This window comes from Rana temporaria, chromosome 1 (genome assembly GCF_905171775.1).
Source record: "Rana temporaria chromosome 1, aRanTem1.1, whole genome shotgun sequence".
NCBI lineage: Eukaryota > Metazoa > Chordata > Amphibia > Anura > Ranidae > Rana > Rana temporaria.
In genome coordinates, this window is record NC_053489.1 from 59,659,654 (window position 1) to 59,683,398 (window position 23,745).

Below are 23,745 nucleotides of genomic sequence, written 5' to 3' on the forward strand. Positions count from 1 at the left end.
GTCAGTGGTATGAATGCATGCCCTATGTACAGACAAATAGCAGGACATTTTTTATATATACAAGGTACTTTTGGTTAGCGAACCAAAAACTACCCAAAGCTGACATTTCCAATTTGGGTGGATTTTGATCAATCGCTAGCTCTTTGTAGGGCTACTGCGTTCTTTCTGTTGGACTTCTCCAACCTTTCAATTCCTATGAAACATTCATTACTCTGGAAACTTGCAAAGAACATGACATCCTAATTTAAAAAAAAATTGCATAGTTTTTCATGTAGGAGCTTATGCAGAATTAAAGATCATTCGGGTAAAGGAATTCTGACACAAATACATTTCCACAGTCTGGTAATAAGGCAGGACATTCCCCCACCCCTTTGCCTGATCAGGGATTGTCATGCACAGTGAAAATGAAAGCTGTAGCACTTTCATTGGGTAAGGGATACGCACATATATGCATCCACTTAAAGTGTAAGTAAACCCCCCTATCGTTTTCAGCCAAGGAAGCTGCCATCTTTGCCTCTGTTTAATCTACAACTGCTATGTGCTGCACATGTGATCAGTTATGACACCAGCCATTGGATGGTTTGACAGTTTGGTTGAGAGCACAACCAATGGGAGTGTTCCATTTCTGGCATGTGCCGTAAATGAAACTGTTTTTATGGATGGGTTTACTTCCGCTTTAAGTTCATTAAATGCGTTTAAATTGCACTTTAATTCAAGTTTATTTCCCTTTCAGAAAAATGGCAAGACAGGTTTGGAGTTTTCAAAGATACCAAAATGTAGTTCTAAATATATAAATGTTCATAACCTGGCCAAAGCTTGGCTTTAAAGTAGAGATTTTTTTCCTTCATTTTGGATAGAGTAAGAGGGTTACATCCCATCTGATTTTATCCCATTGCAGATATTTTCCTTCACTTCCTGTCCCATAGCCAAACAGGAAGTAAGAGGAAATCCCTGCAAATTAGGGGACTAACCTTGGGACCCCCAGGTCACCAGAAACTAGTGTCCCCATTGGAAGATTTATACTCTATTACTTTTCTGGGGAAAACCCAAAATTTGGGATTTTCTTTTACTTTCACTTTTAATGATAATGGTGCACACGACAAATAGAGAGGGTGAATCTCCTTAACGGGGGCACAGACAGCACAAAAAACTGACAATCATTCTAATCCCTCTCCCCTCTATTCAAAACAAAAAAAAAATGTTTTGCCATTCATTATACTTTAAGTTTTTAGATCAGTTTTAAAATAAAACTGCCTTCACAAAGAAAAAAAAAAATCTGTTCTTATACCTGTTCTCCTTTCTGTAGGATCACGGCCATTAATTCTTCAATCCCAGCCTCCTCCCTATGCCTCCCCACGAGACGCTCCTCCTGACATACTGCTGGACTCACCCGACAGAAAGTTGAAAAGACAGAAAAAGTTAAAGATGAGTAAAGATGAGAAGGAAGCAAGTGAAAAGTCAGCTATGTATGATATTATTAGCTCTCCTTCTAAAGACTCCACCAAGCTTACTTTAAGACTGTCTCGTGTGAGATCTAATGAAATGGACCAGCAAGGAGACATGCTTCCTGGCATGGAGAACAGTAATGTCAGTGAAAGTGACCCCTCATTCAATGATCAGTACCCTGGGCACCCATCAAAAACTCCAGTCACTCCACAGGACATAAGTCGCCCTTTGAATGCTGCTGCTTGTTTTCAAGAGCAGACTGAGTTCCTGCAAGTACAACAAGTGCCCGTCCTACAGCCCAACATGTCTGCAAAACCGTCTCAACCTCCCGTGGCTCAGTCACAAACTCAACCAACAGGAAACATAACGCCATACGACGAAGTGGAACTGGATGCTCTGGCGGAGATAGAAAGGATAGAACGGGAATCTGCTATTGAGAGGGAGCGCTTTTCTAAAGAAGTTCAGGATAAAGGTAGTGTGGGGTTATTTTCTATTATGTTTCTACAGCTGAAGATTCCCTACTTGAGATTTTTTTTTTAATCACTAGCATGAGAAATCCCTTGTTTCCAAGTCCTAATGTTAGTGTGTTTAATAATCATAAATAGCATAGGATGGTTATGCCACCAACTGATAACAAATAGTGCATGTAGTTGAATTTTTATCTCCTGTCCGTGCGCCTTTTGTGAAGACTTTGCAGAGCTATAAACCCCCATGCCCTTTCTTTGACTAACCAGAGCATTCCTAGACTATATTAGCCAGCCTATAATCACAATATGATAATTGCCTGATCTGGGGGGTTTTCAGAGTTTACAAATAACAGCTCTGCTGAGGTAGAAAATTGGTGATTCAGACAGGAAAATATTTCCCATCTTTACACCCTTCTGGGATAAACATTGCTGGCTGCATCTCTCTGCTCTGCGTGCCTCCCCCCTTTTCTCCATAAACATAAATTTGCCAGGGTGGCAGAGCTGAACATGTGCATTTATGTAGAGCTCTGCTGCTCTAGATGTGGCAAATCATCCATGTATAGTTAACCACTTGACATCTGGAAGGTTTACCCCCCCCCCCCTTTAGGGCCAAACCATTTTTTGGTGTTTCTTAACTGCGTTATTTTAACTGACAATTGTGCGACCATGCAAGGCTGTACCCAAATAAAATAGAGCTTTCTTTTGGTGGGATTTGATCACCACTAAGTTTTTTTTTTTTTGCGCTATAAACAAAGACTGCCAATTTTGAAAAAAAATAAAAAAAAACACGAAATGGTTTTACGTTCTGCTGTAAAACTCCTCTAATAAAAAAAATATTTAAATCAAATTTCTTCATACATTTAGGCCAAAGCTGTATTATGTTACATATTTTTGGTAAAATTCACTGCAGCAGTGGCCCGCCTCCCCCAGTGCAGGATTTTTTTTTTAATATACATTTTATGTGTGTGTGTGTGTGTGTGTGTGTGTGTGTGTGTGTGTATATATATTTATTTATATATATTTATTTATATATATTTATTTATATATATTTATTTATATATATTTATTTATATATATTTATTTATATATATATATTTATATATATATTTATTTATTTATATATATTTATTTATTTATATATATTTATTTATTTATATATTTATTTATTTATATATTTATTTATTTATATATATATATATATATATATATATATATATATATATATATATATATATATATATATATATATATATATAGTGATCCTGCACTGAGCCGCCACCTTGTAGCAATGAAACTGCTATAGGGCAGACAGCAAGCGGTTAACCTACCTCCTAATGCTTATGGGCAGCCAATGGCCTCTTTCAGTCAAGTGCCAGTTGCGTCTAAATTTATGTTGTGCAACACAGCTTGGCACATTAGAAAGCACACCCTGAAAGTGTACATAAAATGTGAGATTTAAAATGAATAGGTGTGAATGGGTCCTAAAGTTAACCTCCAGAGTAATATTAGTTTGCTACAGTGCCTAGAAATTTTTGGTTTACAATATTTAGGCCACTTTGACACTTGGGCTTTGGCGCTAAAGCGCCACTGTTTTTAGGGTTAAGATTGCCCGCAAGCAGCGATACAGCAGCACTTTTCTGGCAGTTCGGTGTCGCTGCCCATTCAGTTCAATGGGCAGGAGCGGCGGAGGTGCAGTGTTTACACAGCTCCAAAGATGCTGCTTGCAGGAGTTTTTTTAACGTCCTGCCAGCACATCGCTTCAGAGCCGGTTCACACAGGGGCGACTTGGGATCCGACTTGAAGTCGCTCTAAGTCGCGCTGTTGAGAAAATCAATGGAAGTGAATGGAGCCGTCACTCCGACTTCAGAAAAGGTTCCTGTACAACTTCAATCCGACTTCTAGGCGACTTGTACCCATTGATTTCAATGCAAGTCGTCTCCAAAGTCGGATCAGTGTCTTAACCGAAGCAACAATACAGGAAGAGAAAATTGTTTTCTCAGGCAAACTCCTCCCTCCCACAGAGCTGATTGTTCGATTGGCCACTGGAAAGTTGCTTGTCCTGGAGGCGACTTAAAGTTGCCTTGTAACTCACCCCAAGTCGCGCTGTGGTGCGTGCTCAGGTTGTGTCCAGGTCGACTTTCAAAGTAGCGGCCAGAGTCGTGTTGCCCCTGTGTAGCCCTCGGACTTTCACACTGAGACAGGGGAGACGTTTTTCAGGCACTTTACAGTTGCTTTTTTTTAGTCCAAAAGTACCTGAAAAACGCCTCGGTGTGAAAGGGGTCCAAGTTAATATCTCCAGGGCTACATTGGTGGAGTAAATCTTATTAAAGGGAATTGGTACAATAAAATCTAGATGAAGCCTTCGAAAGCATTTATTTCCTGACTTGGTTGCCTGATGTTTGCTTCTTTCAGAGCCTACTTGCATTCTTTGTGACAGAATGCCTTTGGCCCCTTTTCACACATCATTTCATTAGTTCAGTCTTGCTTTTTACATCCAATACCAATACAATAATGGATGCGAAAATGGATAATTTGTCCCTTTTACATCAGTTTTTCATACGTTCTGTGTTTTTTTTTTTTTACGGAACAAAAATGGGGCTTTGATACGTTTTTAAAAAAACGTATGTGGGTGTAAATGGATATTATCACCTGTTTTTCCATAGGGATGCATTGATGTCCCTTTTTCATCCCTCAACGGATGGGGAAAGGGGTCTTTAAGCTTGGTTTTGACTTTTTAACCCTTTTGCTGCCAACCTTATTCCTTTTCCCAGCATGCATGTTAAAACTGTTTATGGACCAGCCTTTACCCCAACTGTATGTTTTTTTCGAAAGCAGAGGTCCTTTAGAAACACAGTGGGTGGCGTGGTACCTTTCATTTGATGCATCCTACAATACTTTTGCATTTTGAATGTTGAGTAAGGCCGGCCATACACGAAGCAACCATAGGTTGCAGGAAAAAAATTTGCTTGATTTCCCCATCAATACAGAAAGTGTTGATGCGGCAATCCCGCCTGCCGGGCTAGGATCACCGCCCCCCACCGGGGAATTTACTGAATTGTAAGAAGGCTGTAATAGCAGTGAATCTCTAGCAGTCTAATGTAATGTGTCTCCAGTTTGTGACTTCTGAAATATCTCCAGCCTCCCAACAACTCCCACAGGATGTTTTAGTCTCTGGCCATCTCTTCTAGCATGCTCAAGGTCCTTCACTATCTCCAGTTGCATGTCTGCAGTGTCTAACAACTTTTTGTAGCATACCATTCACTAAGGCCCCTTTCACATGGGCAGACTGATCTGGTCCGCCTGTCCGTTTTTTTAGGCCCATCTGATCGGACCATCCGTTGCACTCTATGGAGCGGTGGGTGTCAATGGACAATGCCGACATCTGATCTGATCCTGTCTGCTAAAAACAGATGGATGAGGGATCAGACGACAATCGCATGTAACCAAATAGGCGGTCTATTTACCTCAGACCCCCCAATAGAGGACAGCAAGTTGTGTCTGCTCTGCATAAGCGCAGTGGACACGAGCAAGCCATCCGCCAGCTCAGCGGGGATTAGCAGATAGATTCCCTGATGATCAGGTGGAGTCTGCCCCATGTGAAAGGGGCCTAAGTTTTATTTGTGGCCCTTTGCCAGTGGCCACACTTGAGGCCCCCCTATATTAAAGTGGTTGTAAAGCTTTGTGTTTGGATATGATAGGATGCATTAAGGTGAAAAAACACCTTGCACTCTCCGGCCCCCTTGAGCCCCAGTTTACCCACCTGAGCCCCGAATCACTGTAGGTGCAATCCTGCGTTTCTTCCCCCAGGTCTTTTCGGCTCTTCATTGGATAGATTGATAGCGGCGCAGCCATGGGTTCCCCCTGCTGTCAATCAAATCCAATGACGTGGCCGCCAGGGGCGGGGCTGAGTCATACAATTGACGGCTATGGACGCCGATTGTATGGCACAGGAGCGCACACCGCAAGCTAACCCCCTCGGGAGAGAGCTTCCCAGAGGGGGTTAGCTCTTGAGGGGAGCAGCTGGGGGAGATGCCATGGGACCCCAGGAGATGACGATCGGGGGACACTCTGTACAAAAAGAACTGCACAGTGGAGGCAAGTATGACATGTTTGTTTAAAAAATAAAAATAGCTGAACCTTTACAATCCCTTTAAGAAGGTTGACCACCACTTTAATAATAATTTAAACTCCATGCTTTCCAAAAGACTTTCTATTTAGTAAATAATCTAGACACAGAATTGCGTGCACTTGTGAATAAGCAAAAAATGATACCCAAAATAATAACTAGGCAGCATATTTTTAATGCTCGCTAATTTAAAGATACTAAAATGAATGTTTCAAAAGTATTTCTTTACTTTTTTTTTCCTTCCTCTAACCTTATGATTACAGTAGTGAGTTTGACAGATTGCACCTATATAAGTGACCAGTTGGATTTTCAGCAAACAGCAATTTGCAGGGGATGCTGCAGTTGTTGGCTTGTATTAGGCTTTTATTTGCCCTGCTTTTGTAGTTTGGCTGTGTACCTATATCCCAGAAAGAGTAGAGCCTTTCCATTTTTGGGTTGCCCCAGCATTTCACATGTGACCCTGGTTGCCCCTTCCTGTTTTATACCATAATAATTTCTGTATATATGGAGATGTGTGAGATTGGCTGCATTTATTATCAATATTCTTGCAGAATTTGTGGTTGACACAAAATAAAAAGAAGCTTACAGGCTTATTTAGCACAGGAATTTAAGGGCCCATTCACACCATATACATTGAGCGGCAAAGCCTTGTGTAAGGCCTCATGTACACTGCTGCTGGTAAACGGACGTTTAGGAGCAGTTGGGCATTTTTTTCAGCTGCCCCTGAACTCTCCTCTGTCATCTTGTCAGTACGTGTACACAGGGTCCTTTATCGTTATTTCTAGGCAGTTGAGTTTAGAAGCTTTATTTGGAAAGCAAAAAAATTGAGTTTAGGGTGGATGTTAAGAGGCATTTGAAATGACAAATGCCTGTAACGGCTTGTAAACGTGGTAACTCATTTAGCCACATTTTGTTTACAGGCATTTTACATGTATGACTGTTTAAAAAAGGCAAAACATGTTTTTAAATGTTTACTATCTGTCAAGTTACAGCGGTTGTATACCCGCGATGATTTTTTTGTTTTCACCTGAAAGGCAAAAGCCATAATGAGCTGGTATGCACCGCATACTAGGTCATTATGAAATGCTTACCTCGGAACGAGGTGTAGAGAACTTACCTGGTCCACGCCGAGTGAGATGTCATCTTGCGTCGGCGTGTCTTCCGGGTATCGTCGCTCCAGCGCTGTGATTGGATGGAGCGGCGATGTTGTCACTCCCGCGTAAGCGCGCGGGAGACTTCAATCCAGCAAGGTCCGGCGGCTGCCGGCCCTTTAGCCGAGGATCCCCGCTGCGCATGCGCCGCTGCAATCAGCGGCGCATTGCGAGGGGAATATCTCCTAAACCGTACAGGTTTAGGAGATATTCTTTATACCTACAGGTAAGCCTTGTTCTAGGCTTACCTGTAGGTAAAAGTGGTAGTAATGACTTTACTACCACTTTAAATTGTTCAGGGGAGGTTGTAAAACTTCCATGTACATTAAGCTTTATGCACAGACAAGATAATTTGCCTTTTGGCCCTGAGTTCAGTTCACACCTTTCACTATTGTGGTGTGCACTGAAAAAGTGGGGCACACATCGTTTACAATCCTTCAGCACTGCTCCTTTCACAGCGGTTTTTGGCAGCAGCCACTAGTCAGATTTCAGCTTACTGTAATTACAGTAGTTAAGAAATGAGTCGGATTGCTATAAATCACTGTCTGCATACTGAATAAGCATACAAGACTTATTAAAACAGCTTTGAATTATAAATAAAATTACCAACTGAAATTCTTTTGTACTACTAATTAGGGCTGATCACTTACTTTACTGATACTGTTCATCTCAGGGGTGCTCAACCTTTTGAAGAGCGAGGGCCACTCAAATGATTTGGTAACCAGCCGCTGGCCACAATGAACTATGGGATTTTTCTACCCTCCAAACCTCAATTGTAAACAAACTCTTGCTGTCTTGAGCCCCCTATAAGGCTGCTTTCACACCGATACACTTCGGTTTACCTGAATCGGGGGGTGCAATACAGTGCACCTGCGGGTTATCTGCGCTTTGCTGTAGACTTCTGTTCTATCTTGCAGGTGTGATGCACTCTCTGAAAGCACACCAAAACTACTGCATTCAGGAGTTTTGGTGTGCTTTCAAAAAGTGCACCAAACCTGCATAATAGAAATCTATGGCTCAGTGCAGCTCATCCGCTGGTACGCTGCGCTGCACCTGTGGATCAGTTTAAAAGCAGGCTTATAACTATTGCAGAACGAATAACATTAATAATATGCCCATTGCTAAACTGTGAATACATACGCTGACTTTTCATTTATTCCTCCGCTTTCTGATGTGCAGGCTTTGCCAGCTGTAGTCTTGCTGTCCCAGGCATGGTGCATTTGGGATCACTTCGCCTGGGACAGGAGTTGGCACTGTAGAAAAAGTAGTGGCTTATACGGCTCTGCTTCCTCTACCACAGGCTCAATCTACAACACTGTCTGGCATGATGGGTCGGCAACCCGCGATCTGGGCTTGCTGACCAGCCATACCAGAGCAAGAGATCGCAGGCCACATCAGAGGGCCCTGTGGGCCATCGGTTGGGCACCCATGGTTTAGCTGAAACTACAGTATATCCAAGCCAAAGGTCCCAATGAAAGTGAAATTTATTTCACTGCATCCCAATAAGATTATAAATTCTAGGGTGCATTATACAGCAGATATGATATTGCACGTTTCAATCATGTAATTAAATATAGTGATTATTATTTTCAAAATATTAATGTGGTTGTAAACTCCAATTCAGTCTCCAGCTAAGTAGGGCTTATCAACAGCAATCAAGCTAGCTAGCAGGGGATGAAATGCAAATGTCAAATATTTGTTTCTTTTTGCAGGTCTGTTTTTTAAAGACCAAAACAAGTCGATGCAAAAATTATAGAAAAATCCGCATGCCATCTTAAATTTGACAAACAATCAAACCCTTTCATGACCACTGGATTTTACTTTTGGTCCTTACTATTGTTAAATATATCAAATCGGCTATATGATATCAAGAAAGAAATATGTAGGATGCCATTATTAAGCCCTCTTAAAGAAAATGCTATTTGCCTGGCTGATGCAATATTTTTTATATGTTCCAAACTATTTGCCCATAAAATAGTATTGGAATAAGTCCCCCCCCCCCCCCCCCCAGCTCATGACTTATTTATTTGCTATTTGGTTATTGTGGGTTAGGTACTCAGGAGTATAGAAACCAGACACAGATTTGGCAGATTGGAAACCTGACCTCTTGTGTTGCCAGAAGCCATTTATTTGCATGTAGGGCCTTATACTCCCTGACCTAATATTTTGTGACTTGATAAATGAATGATGTATACTGTGTCAACATTTTCATAAAAAAAGTTAATGTCCAGGTTCTAGTAATACATTATAACCATCGTATAGTTCTGCATTCTCATGTGATTTTCTCTGTTTCCATTTTTAGATAAACCCTTAAAAAAGAGGAAACAAGATTCCTACCCATTAGAAGCTGGAGGTGCTACTGGAGGAAACAAACCAGCTTCCCAGGAGGCAAACGTGGCAGGAAATGGGTCGCGGCCAGCTTTAATGGTTAGCATTGATCTTCTGCACACTGGCAGAGGGGACTCTCAGGCAAATGTAACTCAGGATTCAGACTTTGTAAAGAAGCCCGAAGAAGCAAAATGTAATGATGGATTTGTTCCTGTCGTACCAGAGGACCCTACTGGAGTTATAAAAAATGTCCCGGAAAACCATCCGGAGACACCGAAAAAGTCAGAGTCTGAAACTGAGAATACTGAAAAGCCCATCAAGAGCACACCTGTGGATTCCAGCGAAAATGTGCAGGAGGAATTGCAGGGAGAAAGTAAACCATGTGACATCAAAGCCGAGCCTCCTGAGATCACAGAGGAGGCTATGATTTGTGAAGACGGCAAAAGTGAGGCCAAACCTGAAATATGTAAACGGAACAGCGAGGAGCTGGTAGAGAGTAAAGCAGTAGAGAGTAAAGCAGCAGAGTGTGTAAGTGAGGATGTAAAATCAGAGGCAAACCATGGTGACATCACTAAAGAATCCAAACCATGCGACCAGGAGGGGGTGGGGAAGGAGGAGGAGGAGGTGGTTAAGGAAAATGAAATCTGCAATGAGACTATTGAAGATGAGAATAAACCGGAAGAGAAACCAACTCCAAGTACTCCAAAGCTGCGTAGTGAAGGAAAGCCTGACACTCCTAAGCAAAAAACCGAGGGAAAGCCAGAGACGCCAAGACAAAAGAGTGAGAGTAAACAAGAACAAGCAAAGCAAAAGAGTGAGAGCAAGTCTGAACAACCTAAACAGAAAAGTGATGGAAAGACTGATGGGCGCCCAGATAATCCTAAACAAAAGACTGATGGGCGCCCAGATAATCCTAAACAAAAGACTGATGGGCGCCCAGAGACTCCTAAACAGAAGAGCGATGGGCGCCCAGAGACTCCTAAACAGAAGAGCGATGGGCGCCCAGAGACTCCTAAACAGAAGAGCGATGGGCGCCCAGAGACTCCTAAACAGAAGAGCGATGGGCGCCCAGAGACTCCTAAACAGAAGAGCGACGGGCGCCCAGAGACTCCTAAACAGAAGAGCGACGGGCGCCCAGAGACTCCTAAACAGAAGAGCGACGGGCGCCCAGAGACTCCCAAACAGAAGAGCGACGGGCGCCCAGAGACTCCCAAACAGAAGAGCGATGGGCACCCAGAGACTCCGAAACAGAAGAGCGATGGGCGCCCAGAGACTCCAAAACATAAAAGTGAAAGTCGGCCTGAAACACCTAAGCAAAAGAACGATGGCCGACCTGAAACGCCTAAGCAAAAGAGTGAGAGCCGACAAGAGAGTCACAAAAAAAGTGATGAGCGCCATGTCTTGACGAGACAGCGGAGTGAAGGACGCTCTGAAACCCCAAAACACAAACATGACAACAGGAGAGACTCCCTCAGGCTCTCTTCCGATAAGAAGCCTGATTCATCCAAGCATAAAACGGATTCTAAGCCTGATTCTCCCAGGGTGAGATCTGAAAGTCGCACTGATGGGACAAAGTCAAGAGTAGACGGAAGGCCAGGCCACGAGTCTTCAAAGCGAGATTCTGAGAATCCAAAGCAAAAATCTGATGACAAGGGGGATCCTTCAAAAGTTAGGAAGCCTGAGTCGCTAAGATCTTTCAACAAAAATGAACAGGATACAAAGCATGGGACTAAACCGGATCCTTCGAAAACGGATAAAAGTGAAAGAAAGCATCGTCATGATTCAGATGAATCAAGGGACAGACTTCCTTCTGGAGAGCAGAAGTCAAGATCGGGAAGCCCACGGGTTAAATCTGACAAATCTGACAAACCAGATACAAACAAACCAGATACAAACAAACCAGACACAAACAAACCAGACACAAATAAACCTAAATCTGATAAGCCTGCATTGAAATCGCCCTCTGGTAAAGATGGCAAAGATGAGAAAAGGACCGATGGTAACAAAAGTAAGGTGGATGGCAATAAGGGCCATGGTGACAACAAGGCTGGGTTCCCAAGTTATTTGTTGGGTGGGAATCAGGGTACCCTGAAAAACTTTGTCATTCCAAAAATCAAACGGGATAAGGATGGTAATGTTACCCAGGAGTCCAAGCGATCGGAATTAAAAGGGGAACAGAAAATCCAGGGGGATAAAGCGGGTTTTGTGGAAGATATTAATAAAGGTGCTAAGCCTGTTGTGGTTCTTCAAAAGCTGTCTCTGGATGAGGTACAAAAACTAATTAAAGAACGGGAGGACAAATCCAAGGGTTCCTTGAAGTCCAACAAAAACAAGCCATCGAAATCCAGCAAAGGTAATTTAAGAAATGTCTTACATTTTTCGGTACATTCGTTTTTTTTTTTTGTTTTTTTTCAGGCCCTTAAGCATTGAGCTCCTTAAATTGCATTAAATTAAATGAGAAACATTCCCAGAACAATTATTTTTCTACTTTTCATGTGTACAAGAACCTTGGCTTTGTTGTGTGTTTATTTTTATATGTGCTATAAAAAAAATATGCTGCCCCAAATTCTGCTTTAAATAACGGTCCGTACCACTTCTGCATTTAGATGTGCATATTTGGAGGCAAGCTGATGTTGAGACCTGGTATTTGGCTTTTGATTTGTTCAGACTGAACATCCAGTGTGTATGAAATGCTGACGCTCAATCTTTCACATGCACATAAAGTAACCAAAAATATATACTGTACTTCTGCTTTTGTGTTTGTATATCTTTTAGTTTCAATGGTTCTGTTGCTTTGAGATTTGGTGCATATTTAATTTTTTTATGTTGTTGAATCAGTAAAATCTTCATCCTACTCAAACTGCATTAATGTAAGCCAACAAAATATTTATGGGCTGCCAAGTAAAACTGGTATTGTATATATTTTTTTTAAAGCAGTATTCAAGCCAAAAGCAACTATTATATTTCAGCTTACCAGTTCTTAGATGTGATGGCTGCATTTGTGTCCTTTTTATGGCTGGCTTTCTTCTATTTTCACATTTTCAACAGAATAGCTCTCTTTAAGTTACAGGGATGAGATAGACCATCGGAGACTGGCAGAGGTGCTTAAAATTATGTAAAACCTTTATCCCAAAAAAAGGGAAAATTGTCGTAGCTACTTGTAAAATATTAGCCGGAGTTTGACTTTAATGTGTTACTGTATTTAAAGTATGACTAAAACTGATCTAAAAACGTAATGGAGGGTAAGGCTCCGTTTCCGCTAGTGCAACTTGTCGTGCGACTTGGGACACATAGTCGCATTACAAGTCACAGCCCATTGATTTTAATGGCACCCGTTTCAAAATATGCGACTTAATGTTGCAGGGACTTTGAAAAGGCTCCTGCACTACTTTAATGTGACCTTTGATGCAACTTTGATCCAGGGAGTGTAAAGTTGGAACAAAGCTGCACTCAGCCGCACGACTTTGGGGTCCCAATAGTGAAAACATAGCCTTAAAATTCCAATGGGGACATTCGTTCTGGTGACCTGGGGCTATGGCTATGGGACAGGAAGTGAAAGGAAGTCTTGGAAATGGATGACAAAAAACTGATGGGTTATATACTCCATCCAAAATGGGGGGGGGGGGAACGAGATTTGCCTATAGTTCTACTTTAAATCTGCTAGTACTTCTACCACCCCCCAGTCTATCAAGGCTGCTGTCCAAATCTGCCACCTGTGAGCCTTCATCCAGAGTGGTGTCTGTATAATAAAGGAAGGTGTATTACTGGACGGATCACCAGGGGGGGGGAACTAAAATTACTAATACAGCCACTACATCTAATGATTGGTAAGCTGTTATATGTTGCATGTCTGGTTTGGGGTTTAATGCCGCTTTAATGATGAGAAACATTTCTGCTTGTAGGTTTTGTTCCATCATGTATAAATGTTGGTTTGCATGGCTTTGATTGATCAAAACTTGGTAAGTGCTGCAGACTCCAAAAAACTTCTCACTGTCATCTTCAGTATCTGTAGTGTAGGTTTCCTACCCATACTGCCTCTAATATGAAGGTGGTGGGCCAGCCTTTGTCCTTTTCAAAAACATTGCTATTAAAGATTTACAGGTTTTCAGGTGCTTGAGGAAACATTTTATTTATTTTTTAGCATAAATGTGTACTCGGCACTTGTTTTACTTTCTCCGCACTGTAGCATGGCAGCGTGTAGAAACATTGATGTCTTTTGTGAATCGCAAGTTATATTGCATTATGAGATGTTTTTTCTTTGGCAAAACCCATTGTTTCCCTAACACAAATGTATTATGGCGCTTCAAAATGATCTGGTAGATTCTTGGTGACTTTTAACACAATGTTATCGGAGGATTTATCTCCAGCTCTGTAAAGGTGCCTCTTGGGGGTCCTGGACGTGCCGGTCAGCTGCTGGATTCTGTAGCCTGATGTATGTTCTGAGGGTCACGTTTCTAATTTGTGGGCAGAGAAATGATGACTTTGTGTAATTTGTGGGTCAGGAATGTAAAAGTGACAATTGGAAGCTGATTATTTGCTATGACCAAGAAATGTGATATTTACACAACGGACCTATTTGCTACCTCTGGATAAAATGCTGTTACATAGTATCCACCAGTGCACTGGTGGATACTATAGGGGACCTGCTTGTAGCCTCAGGGTGGATAAAAAGCAAAGATTTTTTTTTTAAAAAAATGAGTTTTTTATTTAAATAAGATTTTCTTTTTTAAATCAGATTTTGGAATAAAAAAAATATATCTAAATGTATCTAAATTTTTAATGTATCTTAACCACTTCCCTACCGCTGGACGTCATATGACATCCTGGACTTTTTGGGGGGATATTTGAATGCTGGCTGCCAGTGCTGAGGAGTCGGAGGAGATTTTGGGTAACTGGAGTCGGCAAACAATGCATTGACTCCGACTCCTACTAAATTTAGATTGGAATTAAAAAAGCAAGTTTAAATGTCCCAATTCACAAAAAGTTATAATTAATGACTTCTCTACTGTAAGAATAAAGACCAATGCATGCAGTGCCTCACGTAACCGCAAAACGAACACATTAAGTGACCGTGAAGAAGCATGCTTTTCATGTGCTTCACTATATGACACGCAACGCACAATTAGGAACGGCAATACTTATACTTTCCATAGTGTTGTGTTCTGCTGTTACAGGGAACGCAGCGCCCATGGGTAACCTAGCCTCTCACTGATAAGGGATTAAGTAAATATGTTTTTTGCAGGACTAGAGACACTTGTATAAGTGAAGGGAATGGAGGGTCAATAGTTCAAGACTGAAGCCGTAAACCATTGGAAAAACTGCTGTCATTCAGCTATGGCTATAAAAACTCCTGTGGTAATGACATGTATGTTGCCTTTCTTTCCTTCAAGGAATGTATAAAATACATTCGCATATTATTACAGAGGAGTCGGAGAGTCGGATTTGGAAGTACAAAAAACGGAGGCGTCGGACTCGGAACATTTATCTACCGACTCCACAGCCCTGCTGGCTGCAGCTACAGGCATCATTCAGATATCCTTTTCAACCGGCGATTCTGCGCACCATAAGAACGATTGTAGTGGCAGTTTCGTCGCTTGATCATCCCTAAAGGTGGCGGGAGGTCACTGGTCATCTCTATGATCATTGAGGACCGGTACTTGGAAGTAAACAAAGCTGCAATACTGGGCTGTCTGCATGAGATTGCTTTCCAGCCTGGAGGAAAGATGTGGGGTCTTATTGACCCCACATCTCTCCATAAAGAGGACATGTCACTATAGATTCCTATTACAAGGGATGTAATCAAAGAAGTGTAAAAATGTAGGTGTCTGCTAAAAAAATATATGTTTGGGGGTTCTGAGCATTTTTTATAGCAAAAAAAGATTACATGTAGGAGAGGAGTGCCTTATTGGCCCGGTTTGGAAGTGGTTAAATAGAAAACATCTTTAGATAGATTTTTACTCCAAAAGCATATTAAAATAAATTTGATTAAAAACACCAACATTCTGATTTCAATAAAAATCATTGATTTATATCCACCCTGCTCATGCTACATAACTAAACTCCATTTCATGCTGAATAAAAAAAAAATACTAATGCATCTTAAATAGAAAACTCTTTAGATAGATTTTTAAAAATCAGATTTAAATAAAAAAAATCATACATGTTTATCTACCCCGATTGGGAATATGTACTGAGATCATGTGGAGGATTATGTTTGTAAACTGTTGAAAATGCAAATTTCTTGGCTGTTATGATGATCCAGTACCCATGTTAGTTTTTGTGGCCCATATCTGGAACAGGTATGCAGATCTGCAGTTCTGACTATAATCGGCATGTTTGTTCAGTGATTGAATGCATTGCAGTCAGTTTACATCCAGGGCTGCTCATCCATTCATGTACAGAAGTAAGCGCTCAGATGTGCCGTTATCGGTTATTCTAATCGTGTTGGAAAAAAAATGTGGCTTAAAAACTGCATTATCCTGGGTCAAAACAATGTTACTGTTTTTGCCTCCAAGTTCTTAGACATTTTAAGGAGCCATATAAGTTTTAAATGCATTGTACACTTTCAATTTATTTAAACTAGGTATTAGTGTAGTTATTTTCAATATGTCGTTTGTTTATCTTGCCATGTATTGATGGGTTCACATGTTGTGGCTGCAGTTTGTAGTGTCATGACTGATCGATTCTCCTCCTCCATATAATTATTCACCTAGCTCAGGGGTGCCCAACCTTTTGAAGAGCGAGGGCCACTTAAGCGACTTGGTAACCGGTCGCGAGCCATAATGAGCGGAGCGGGTGGATGGCATGTTCGTGTCTGCTCTGCATATGCAGAGTGGACACTGACACAGCCCACTGTACTTTTTAGGAGATTGTATTGGAGGTAGGACACAAGTTTGTTTGTCTTCCACTTTTTATACTTAGAGGTGAATGGGGAGGGTCCAATTGGTCGGACTGACCGTGTGAAAGGGGCCCATGGCTGCTTTCACACTGATGTGCTGAGGGTTACCCACACCGCGGGTGCAACGCAGTGTACCTTTTGGCTTTCCTGCACTTTGCTATAGACTTCTATTATATTCTGCAGGTTTGGTGAACTTTCAGAAAGCTCACCAAACTCGCAGGTAATAACAGAAGTCTATGGCTCAGTGCAGGTAAACTAATCTGCACCTGCAGATCCGTTTTTAAAGCAGACCAGTAACCACTGCAGAACAGATATGCCCATATATACACTGCGATTTTAGTAATAAACTGACCTTTTATAACCGTATTCTATTCCATCTCAGAGCAGGAGGCCGCAGGCCTCATCAAAGGGCTCTGCGGGCCACATGTGGTCCCCGGGCCACTGGTTGGGCACCCCTGACCTAGCTTTTCCCTGTTTGCTAAAGGGACAACTATTACTTCTGGGTTAGATGGCATCCAATCCATGCCTCGCCATTTCCTCCGTGTTGCCCCACAAATATGTGGGTGCCAATGTGATGAAAGGCTGCATGGTGATCTGTTGCTCTGCCTGTGTCGGTCAGATCTAATTACTGTTTATCTCTCACCTGCAGAGAACTAGACTACAGCAGCCCATAGATAAGTCTTTTTTTTTTTTTTTTTTCTCAACCATCAGGTTTTAAACAAAAAAACTTGGTTCACATATTCCGTGTGGATGGGGATATCCACCCTGCTGATCTATTGTAATCGGACAATGGGAAGATTTTCCCGCCATCAGAATACACTAATCGGCGCTGCCAACTATAGCGGACAGGCTGGTTGTACAGAGGTAGATAGGCTGCTGTACAACCAGCCTGCCTGCACATGGATCAAAGTTCATTTGGTTCTGCTGAACCAAACTAATTTTGATCCATATTTGGCCGATGTTCTGTCAAAATAGCCAATTCATCAAGATCTCCAATCATGCCACTTCCGGCTACTGTAAAGCATCAGTAATTGGAGGTTTACACAACTTGCTGTTTTGACACAACACCAGCAACCTCATACACTCCGGTACATAATATGAACGGACATTGCTAGTCCGCCCAATACTAACCAACAACATGGCTCTACTATAGGCTGTGTGCTAAAGGCAACAAATGACACCATGAAACTACATGATCAATGCCCATCTTGTAGGTGAAAACCACAAGGTGCCGGTAGGAAAGTTTATAATGTCTTTGAATTACCGAGTGATGGCAAAGAAGATTAGGTACCATTGAGCATTGGTTGCTAGGCACTGAAGATCTGGCCTAAGGCTTCATTTCCATGGACGTTTTTGGACGTTTTTACAGCCACTTTTCTGAGCGTTTTTTGCAGCTTAAAAACAGCTCTCCATGTTAGTCTATGGCCTCATGCCCACCATGAGGTTTTTGAGCTGTAGATTTTTAAGCTGCAAAAAAAAAAAAAACAGGACCAGTGTGTTCTGAAGCTCCAGCCTAGAGCTGTAAAAATGCCAGACATTAAAAAACGTGCAAAAACGCTACCGCTGCGTTTTTGAGCTCCAGCTCCAAAAAAAAAAAAAAAAAAAAATTTTTTTTAAACATGGACAGGCGTTTTTATGCTGTAAAAAAGGCTAAAAAAAGTGGCTGTTAAAACGTCCATGGAAATGAAGCCTAATGGTTATATAGATTCTTTTTTTTTTTAATATACTAATCCGTTTCAGTATCCTATTGTTTTATATAGATTATCGTTCACAAAATGAAACCAGTCGAATTGTGAGCTTTTTATAATTCTTCGGTTTTGCTCTGCCTCAGTGTTGATGTTGTATATATCTTCTTCCATTGTGTGGTTTCTGCAAAAACGTAATTCACTTCACGTGTTTTCATGTAACTAATGAGGTATCTATGGCTGGAAAGCCCCAGATCTCTGATTGTTTTACCACCTTATGGCAGTTTTTAAGGATAGATAAACCTTTTCATCATCCGCTGTCTGTCCGCTACACTAGATCTGTTGAAAATTTTCAGTAAGTAGACTATATTATCTTTTCGGGTGATTCTATAAACTTTTGTGTGTGTATACTTTCATATATATTTTTTTAACAGCAGACAGAACTTTTACTGTTATGTAGTTGTGGCACACAGTATTGGACAAGGTGGTTATGGATGGTAGTAAAGTGACTGGATTGCTGTGACTAGACATCTACTCTTGATTTTGTGTTGTATACCAGTTCCGCGGGTGCCTTTCCTATGTCAAAGTGTCAGGATGAGCTGCATTGGTAATGTGACCAAATGGTCTAGTGCAGTGGGCATCAACCCTGTCCTCAGGGCCCACTAACAGGCCAGGTTTTATGTATTACCTTGTGGAGATGCAGACTAGAATACTGCAATCACTGAGCAGCAAATTATATCACCTGTCATGTATTTCAGTTATCTTACAAACCTGGCCTGTTGGTGGGCCCTGAGGACAGGGGTGATGACTACTGGACTAGTGTTCATGAGTGTTTGAGATGCGTTTTTCTTTACATCTGGTTTAGCGTTGCAGAGATTTGAAATCCCTGTTCTTTCTCTTTGTGCAGCACTTCCAGGATGGATGCTCTGTGCTGTCACTGACCAATCGGAATCTCTTTGATCTGTCCCAGAAGCACTGCAGGAAGAAGTGCAGGGATTTTAAGTCCCCAGACTGCTAGAACGCCACAGGTGTAAGGAAAGAAAATTGCTTGATTCCACCATCAACAGTCAGTCAGTGTTGATGGGGGAATTGGTTCCTGCAGCGTTATTGTGTTCTGCTGGCACGACACCGTTATTAGTGTTGCCTGCTATAGCCGGCTGCACTAAGACCCCTTTCACACTCACAGCGCAGCCACGTTCGTGGTAAGGCGTAGCTAGTTTTTAGTGGCGCTTTACTGTCGTTTTAGTGGCGCCTTTCTGCCGCTAGTGGGGTGTTTTTAACCCCCGCTAGCGGCCGAAGAAAAGGTTACATGCACACAAAAAGCAACGCTGTCAAAGTGCTGCCCGTTCATTTCAATGGGTAGGGGCGGTGGAGAAGTGGTGTATACGCTCCTAAACTGCTCCAACGATGCTGCTTGCAGGAGTTTTCCGAACGTCCTGCAAGCTCACCGCTCCAGTGTGAAAGCTCTCGGGCTCTCACAATGGGGCTGCAGTGGAGGCCTTTTTCAGGCGTTTTGCATGTGCTATTTTTAGCCCTTTAGCACCTAAAAAAGCTTCAGTGTAAAAGGGGTCAAATAGTTTTGGAAAAACTTGACATGCTGTTTGAACACAAGTTGATCGATGGTGTCCATCTACACGTATCAATTTGACTGGTGCCTGCCGAATCAGTCAAATTTTAGTCCATGTATGGCCGACTAATTACACGTATTAACCTATACCTAACCCACAGTTCTGCCCCTGATAATGCCTTTGTTTTTCCTTTTATCATAAGGATGGCACCATGTTTATGTAGTTATCACACAAAGTCAGAGTCTACTTCTTGGACTGAGAGCGAACTCCTAGGTGACACAAACCTGTAATCACTGGTGCCTGTGCAGTTCTTGGTTGTGTTCACAATGACAAGCTCTTTTGACACAGCTTCTTGCCTTCAGCCCCGGACCATTTAGGTGGTCAAAGACCGGGCCATTTTTTTTGCGATTCAGCTATGTTTCGCTTTAACTGACAATTGGGCGGTCGTGCGACGTGGCTCCCAAACAAAATTGACGTCCTTTTTTCCAAACAAATAGAGATTTCTTTTGGTGGTATTTGATTCTCTCTGCGGTTTTTATTTTTTGCGCTATAAACAAAAATAGAGCGACCAAGAAAAAAATGCAACATTTTTTACTTTTTGATATAATAAATATCCCCCCCAAAAATATAAAACATCCTTTTTCCTCAGTTTAGGCTGATTCGTAGTCTACATATTTTTGGTAAAAAAAAAAAAAACGCAATAAGCGTTTGGTTTGCACAAAAGTTATAGCGTCTACAAAATAGGGGATAGTTTTATGGCACTTTTATTATTTTATTTTTTTCGCTAGTAATGGCGATTAGTGTTTTTTTTCCCCGTGACTGTGACAATATGGCGGCCATTTTTGGGACCATTGTCCTTTTCACAGCGATCAGTGCTATAAAAATGCACTGGTTACTGTGAAAATTACACTGGCAGTGAAGGGGTTAACCACTAGGTGGCACTGTAGGGGGGATTGGCTGTGTGTGACATGGCACTGATCTCCACTCTGAGTACACGGAGCTGAGATCAGTGTGATTGTCGCTAGTCAGAGTGGGGAGATGCTTGTTTACACAAGCATCTCCCAGCTCTATACCACCGTGAGACAATTGCGGGGATCCCCGTGGCGATGGAGTCCGCTGGACCCGCTGTCCGACTCACAGGGATGGCGGCAGGGTCACGAGTGCGACGGCAGGCATTGTCCTGTGATCACGCTGCAGTCCCGAAAAAACGCATTGCGTTAAGCTTGTCGCCCAGAAAAGGTTTTGGAACTACGTTTGGGTGATGAGCTTCATGCGATGGGGTTTTCCCGCGATTGCTTTACATAATACATTTTTAGGTGCTATTAAAATAAATGGCATCTGAAATGTGGTTTGTGCAATTTATCATTTTCCCAGAGTGTTTTAAAATCGCAGGCGGAATTGCATAACGCTCAGGTGTGAATGCAGCCTAAAGAAAGGGGGTAATAACCCTCCACTACTTTATCCAAAATTAATATGGCTACAAAAGCGTTGGAGGTCCAGATATTTTCATACTACAAGATTATTATTTTTTTGCTAAGCGCTTTTTTTTGTCCTACTATTAAAGAGGTGGTTCACCCTAAAAACTACTTTTTCTTACTCCACTGCCCCCCCACATTACAATCCGATTAAGGCTCTTATTATTTTTTTCATGCTGTACATACCTTAGTACAGCATATTCCCCCGTGCATCCGGGTTGTGAGTCCCGCGGGAGTGGGCGTTCCTCACATGCTGGTGATTGACGTTTTGCCCAAAAACGAGCTCCCCCCGTCACGTAAGCCGCGTCACGGTTGGCGAAAGGAGCCGAACGGCGAGTCGACGCTATACTGCGCATGCGCAATGCCGTTCGGCTCCTTTCGCCAATCGTGACGCGGCTTATGCGACGGGGGGGAGCTCGTTTTTGGGCAAAACGTCAATCACACACATGTTAGGAACGCCCACTCCCGCGGGACTCGCAACCCGGATGCACGGGTGAATATGCTGTACTAAGGTATGTACAGCATGAAAAAAATAATAAGAGCCTTAATCGGATTGTAATGTGGGGGGGCAGTGGAATTAGAAAAAGTAGTTTTTAGGGTGAAACCACCCCTTTAAGTTTTCCTGTGCCCATATTATGTTTTACTAATTGCCAAACGCTTGTTGTTTTTTGGGCTATTTCATATGAATATTAAACTTTGTTAGCGTCTTTTTGGTGCATTCTCATATAAAATGTTTCCATGATTTTTTTTTTTCCCCTAGCTATTGAAAGGAAAGTTTTAATGGATTTAAACAGGAAAGCAAAAATTGTTTTTTCCTAAATGTTTTTACAGATCTGGTAGAATCTTGCAGCCTGAAATTGATGCTAAAATGCAGCATACGATTGCTGCAGTCAACAAGAGGTTAAGCAAAATGAAAACATTTTTTTTTCTCTCTTTCTTGTAGTGTTTTGATTATAATAGCTGCCACAAGGTGGCGATATAGCAGAAGACGAGCCGCACGTGTTTTAACTGTCTGGTACTTTTCATTGATAAAAATAAAAACACAACCAGTTCATCCACTGATTAGATAAGAGGGAAGTAAAAATAGCACAGCTTGCCTTGGGTATCACCAGCTTGTGAGTGCTTTATTGATAAGCAAATTGTGCTTCAGTAATATATTTTATGAGTTCTAAGCTTATATCTCAGGATGAATCTGACATATCTAAAACGGCTGTCATCTTTCACAAGTGGTTTATTAGCTGCAGGTCACATATCTTGCTGGAGTAACCATTTTTATTTGACAATAACCATAATCATTTCTATAATCATATTCAGTGAGGACAAAGCATTGTTGCTACAGGGGCTTTCCTTATTTAATTAAATCGCATAAAAGCTTAGAATGTATTTTTCTTTTAAATTCTTAAAGAGAATACTTTGCATGTCATAAATGAATTGTTGGTCTTAAAATTTACAACATCAAGATGTATGCATTGTAATTTATTACTTTTCTGGCTCTCCGTTGGGAACGAATCAGTTTCTGTGCCTTTTTGAATGAATTGCTGAATGGCTTCATATTTTCAAATTATTACATTATACACACGGTTTAAAAGACTACTGTAGAATCTTGTATTCTCTCTGTACCGGTTCTAAAATGTTATATATTTAAAATATACTAGCTTGTGGGATGATCAAAATTTGCACTTGCATATCTATTTAGGGAAAAAAAGATGTGTCTAGAAAGTTTGGTCTAAAGCAAGACAAACTTCAAATGCTCTGTCTATCTGTAGTCCATTTTCCTTGATGGGGAGACTTCTTTCTTAGGCTGGATTCACACTTATGCATTTTTAGTGCATTTTGCACGTTTGCCCTACAGTCCATTTAACATGTTTTTTTTTTTTTTTTTTTTTTCTATGGGACACGTTCTGTAGTACAAATCTGCAAAATGTAAAACACTAAAAATGCATAGGTGTGAATCCAGCCTTATTCCACAAGGGAAGTTGTACGTAGAAGTGCAATGAAATTAACATTTTGGTGCAGAAACCAAAAATTCAGAATGCACTTGGTAAAAACTGAAAATGTCAGTGTAAAAAAATAAAAATAAAAAAAGTGTATCCTGAGATTTTAAATTTCAACTCCCCGTTGAAAAACATTGAAAACGCATCCATGTTATGTTTTTAAAAGGAGTTTTTGAGTCACATGTCCAATGCAAAACACACCATGAGCACAGTAAAATTGTGGCAAAATCGTTTGTTTTCAGCGCCTTTATCAGCCCCTTTTAAGGCTGATATGTTTAGGCCACTGAAATCTCACCTGTCTCTATAGTCTCTAGTCATAAGGACATATGTTTTCTGCTTTAGAATATTTTGATGCTATTCCATTTAGATCTGTAATGCATTTGTTTTACGGATCTCAATGCAGCTATATTGTTATCCTATGTGCCCACACAGCTGCAAGAAGCTCCGAAATCTGGAGCTGCTTAAAAAAAAAAAAAAAAAAAAAAAGATTACAGGTACTTGTATAGCTCCAATTTATGCAGTGCTTTACTTCTATATTGTACATTCACACCAGTACATTCACTCTCAAGGAGCTTACAATCAAAGGTCCCTACCTGGCATACTAGGG

The 23,745-nt window shown here is 41.4% G+C and overlaps 1 protein-coding gene across 4 annotated transcripts in view; it reads left to right on the forward strand.

The window, feature by feature from the left end:
• NIPBL (NIPBL cohesin loading factor) overlaps positions 1-23,745 on the forward strand; it is a 203,689-nt gene that overhangs the window by 77,184 nt on the left and 102,760 nt on the right. For 3 of the 4 annotated variants that reach the window (XM_040338471.1, XM_040338459.1, XM_040338449.1), the window contains exons 9-10: positions 1,307-1,918; positions 9,493-11,871. In XM_040338471.1, coding sequence (XP_040194405.1) covers positions 1,307-1,918; positions 9,493-11,871 — 2,991 coding nt within the window. The remainder of the gene's footprint in view (positions 1-1,306; positions 1,919-9,492; positions 11,872-23,745) is intronic. The other variant, XM_040338472.1, reaches the window with a different exon arrangement.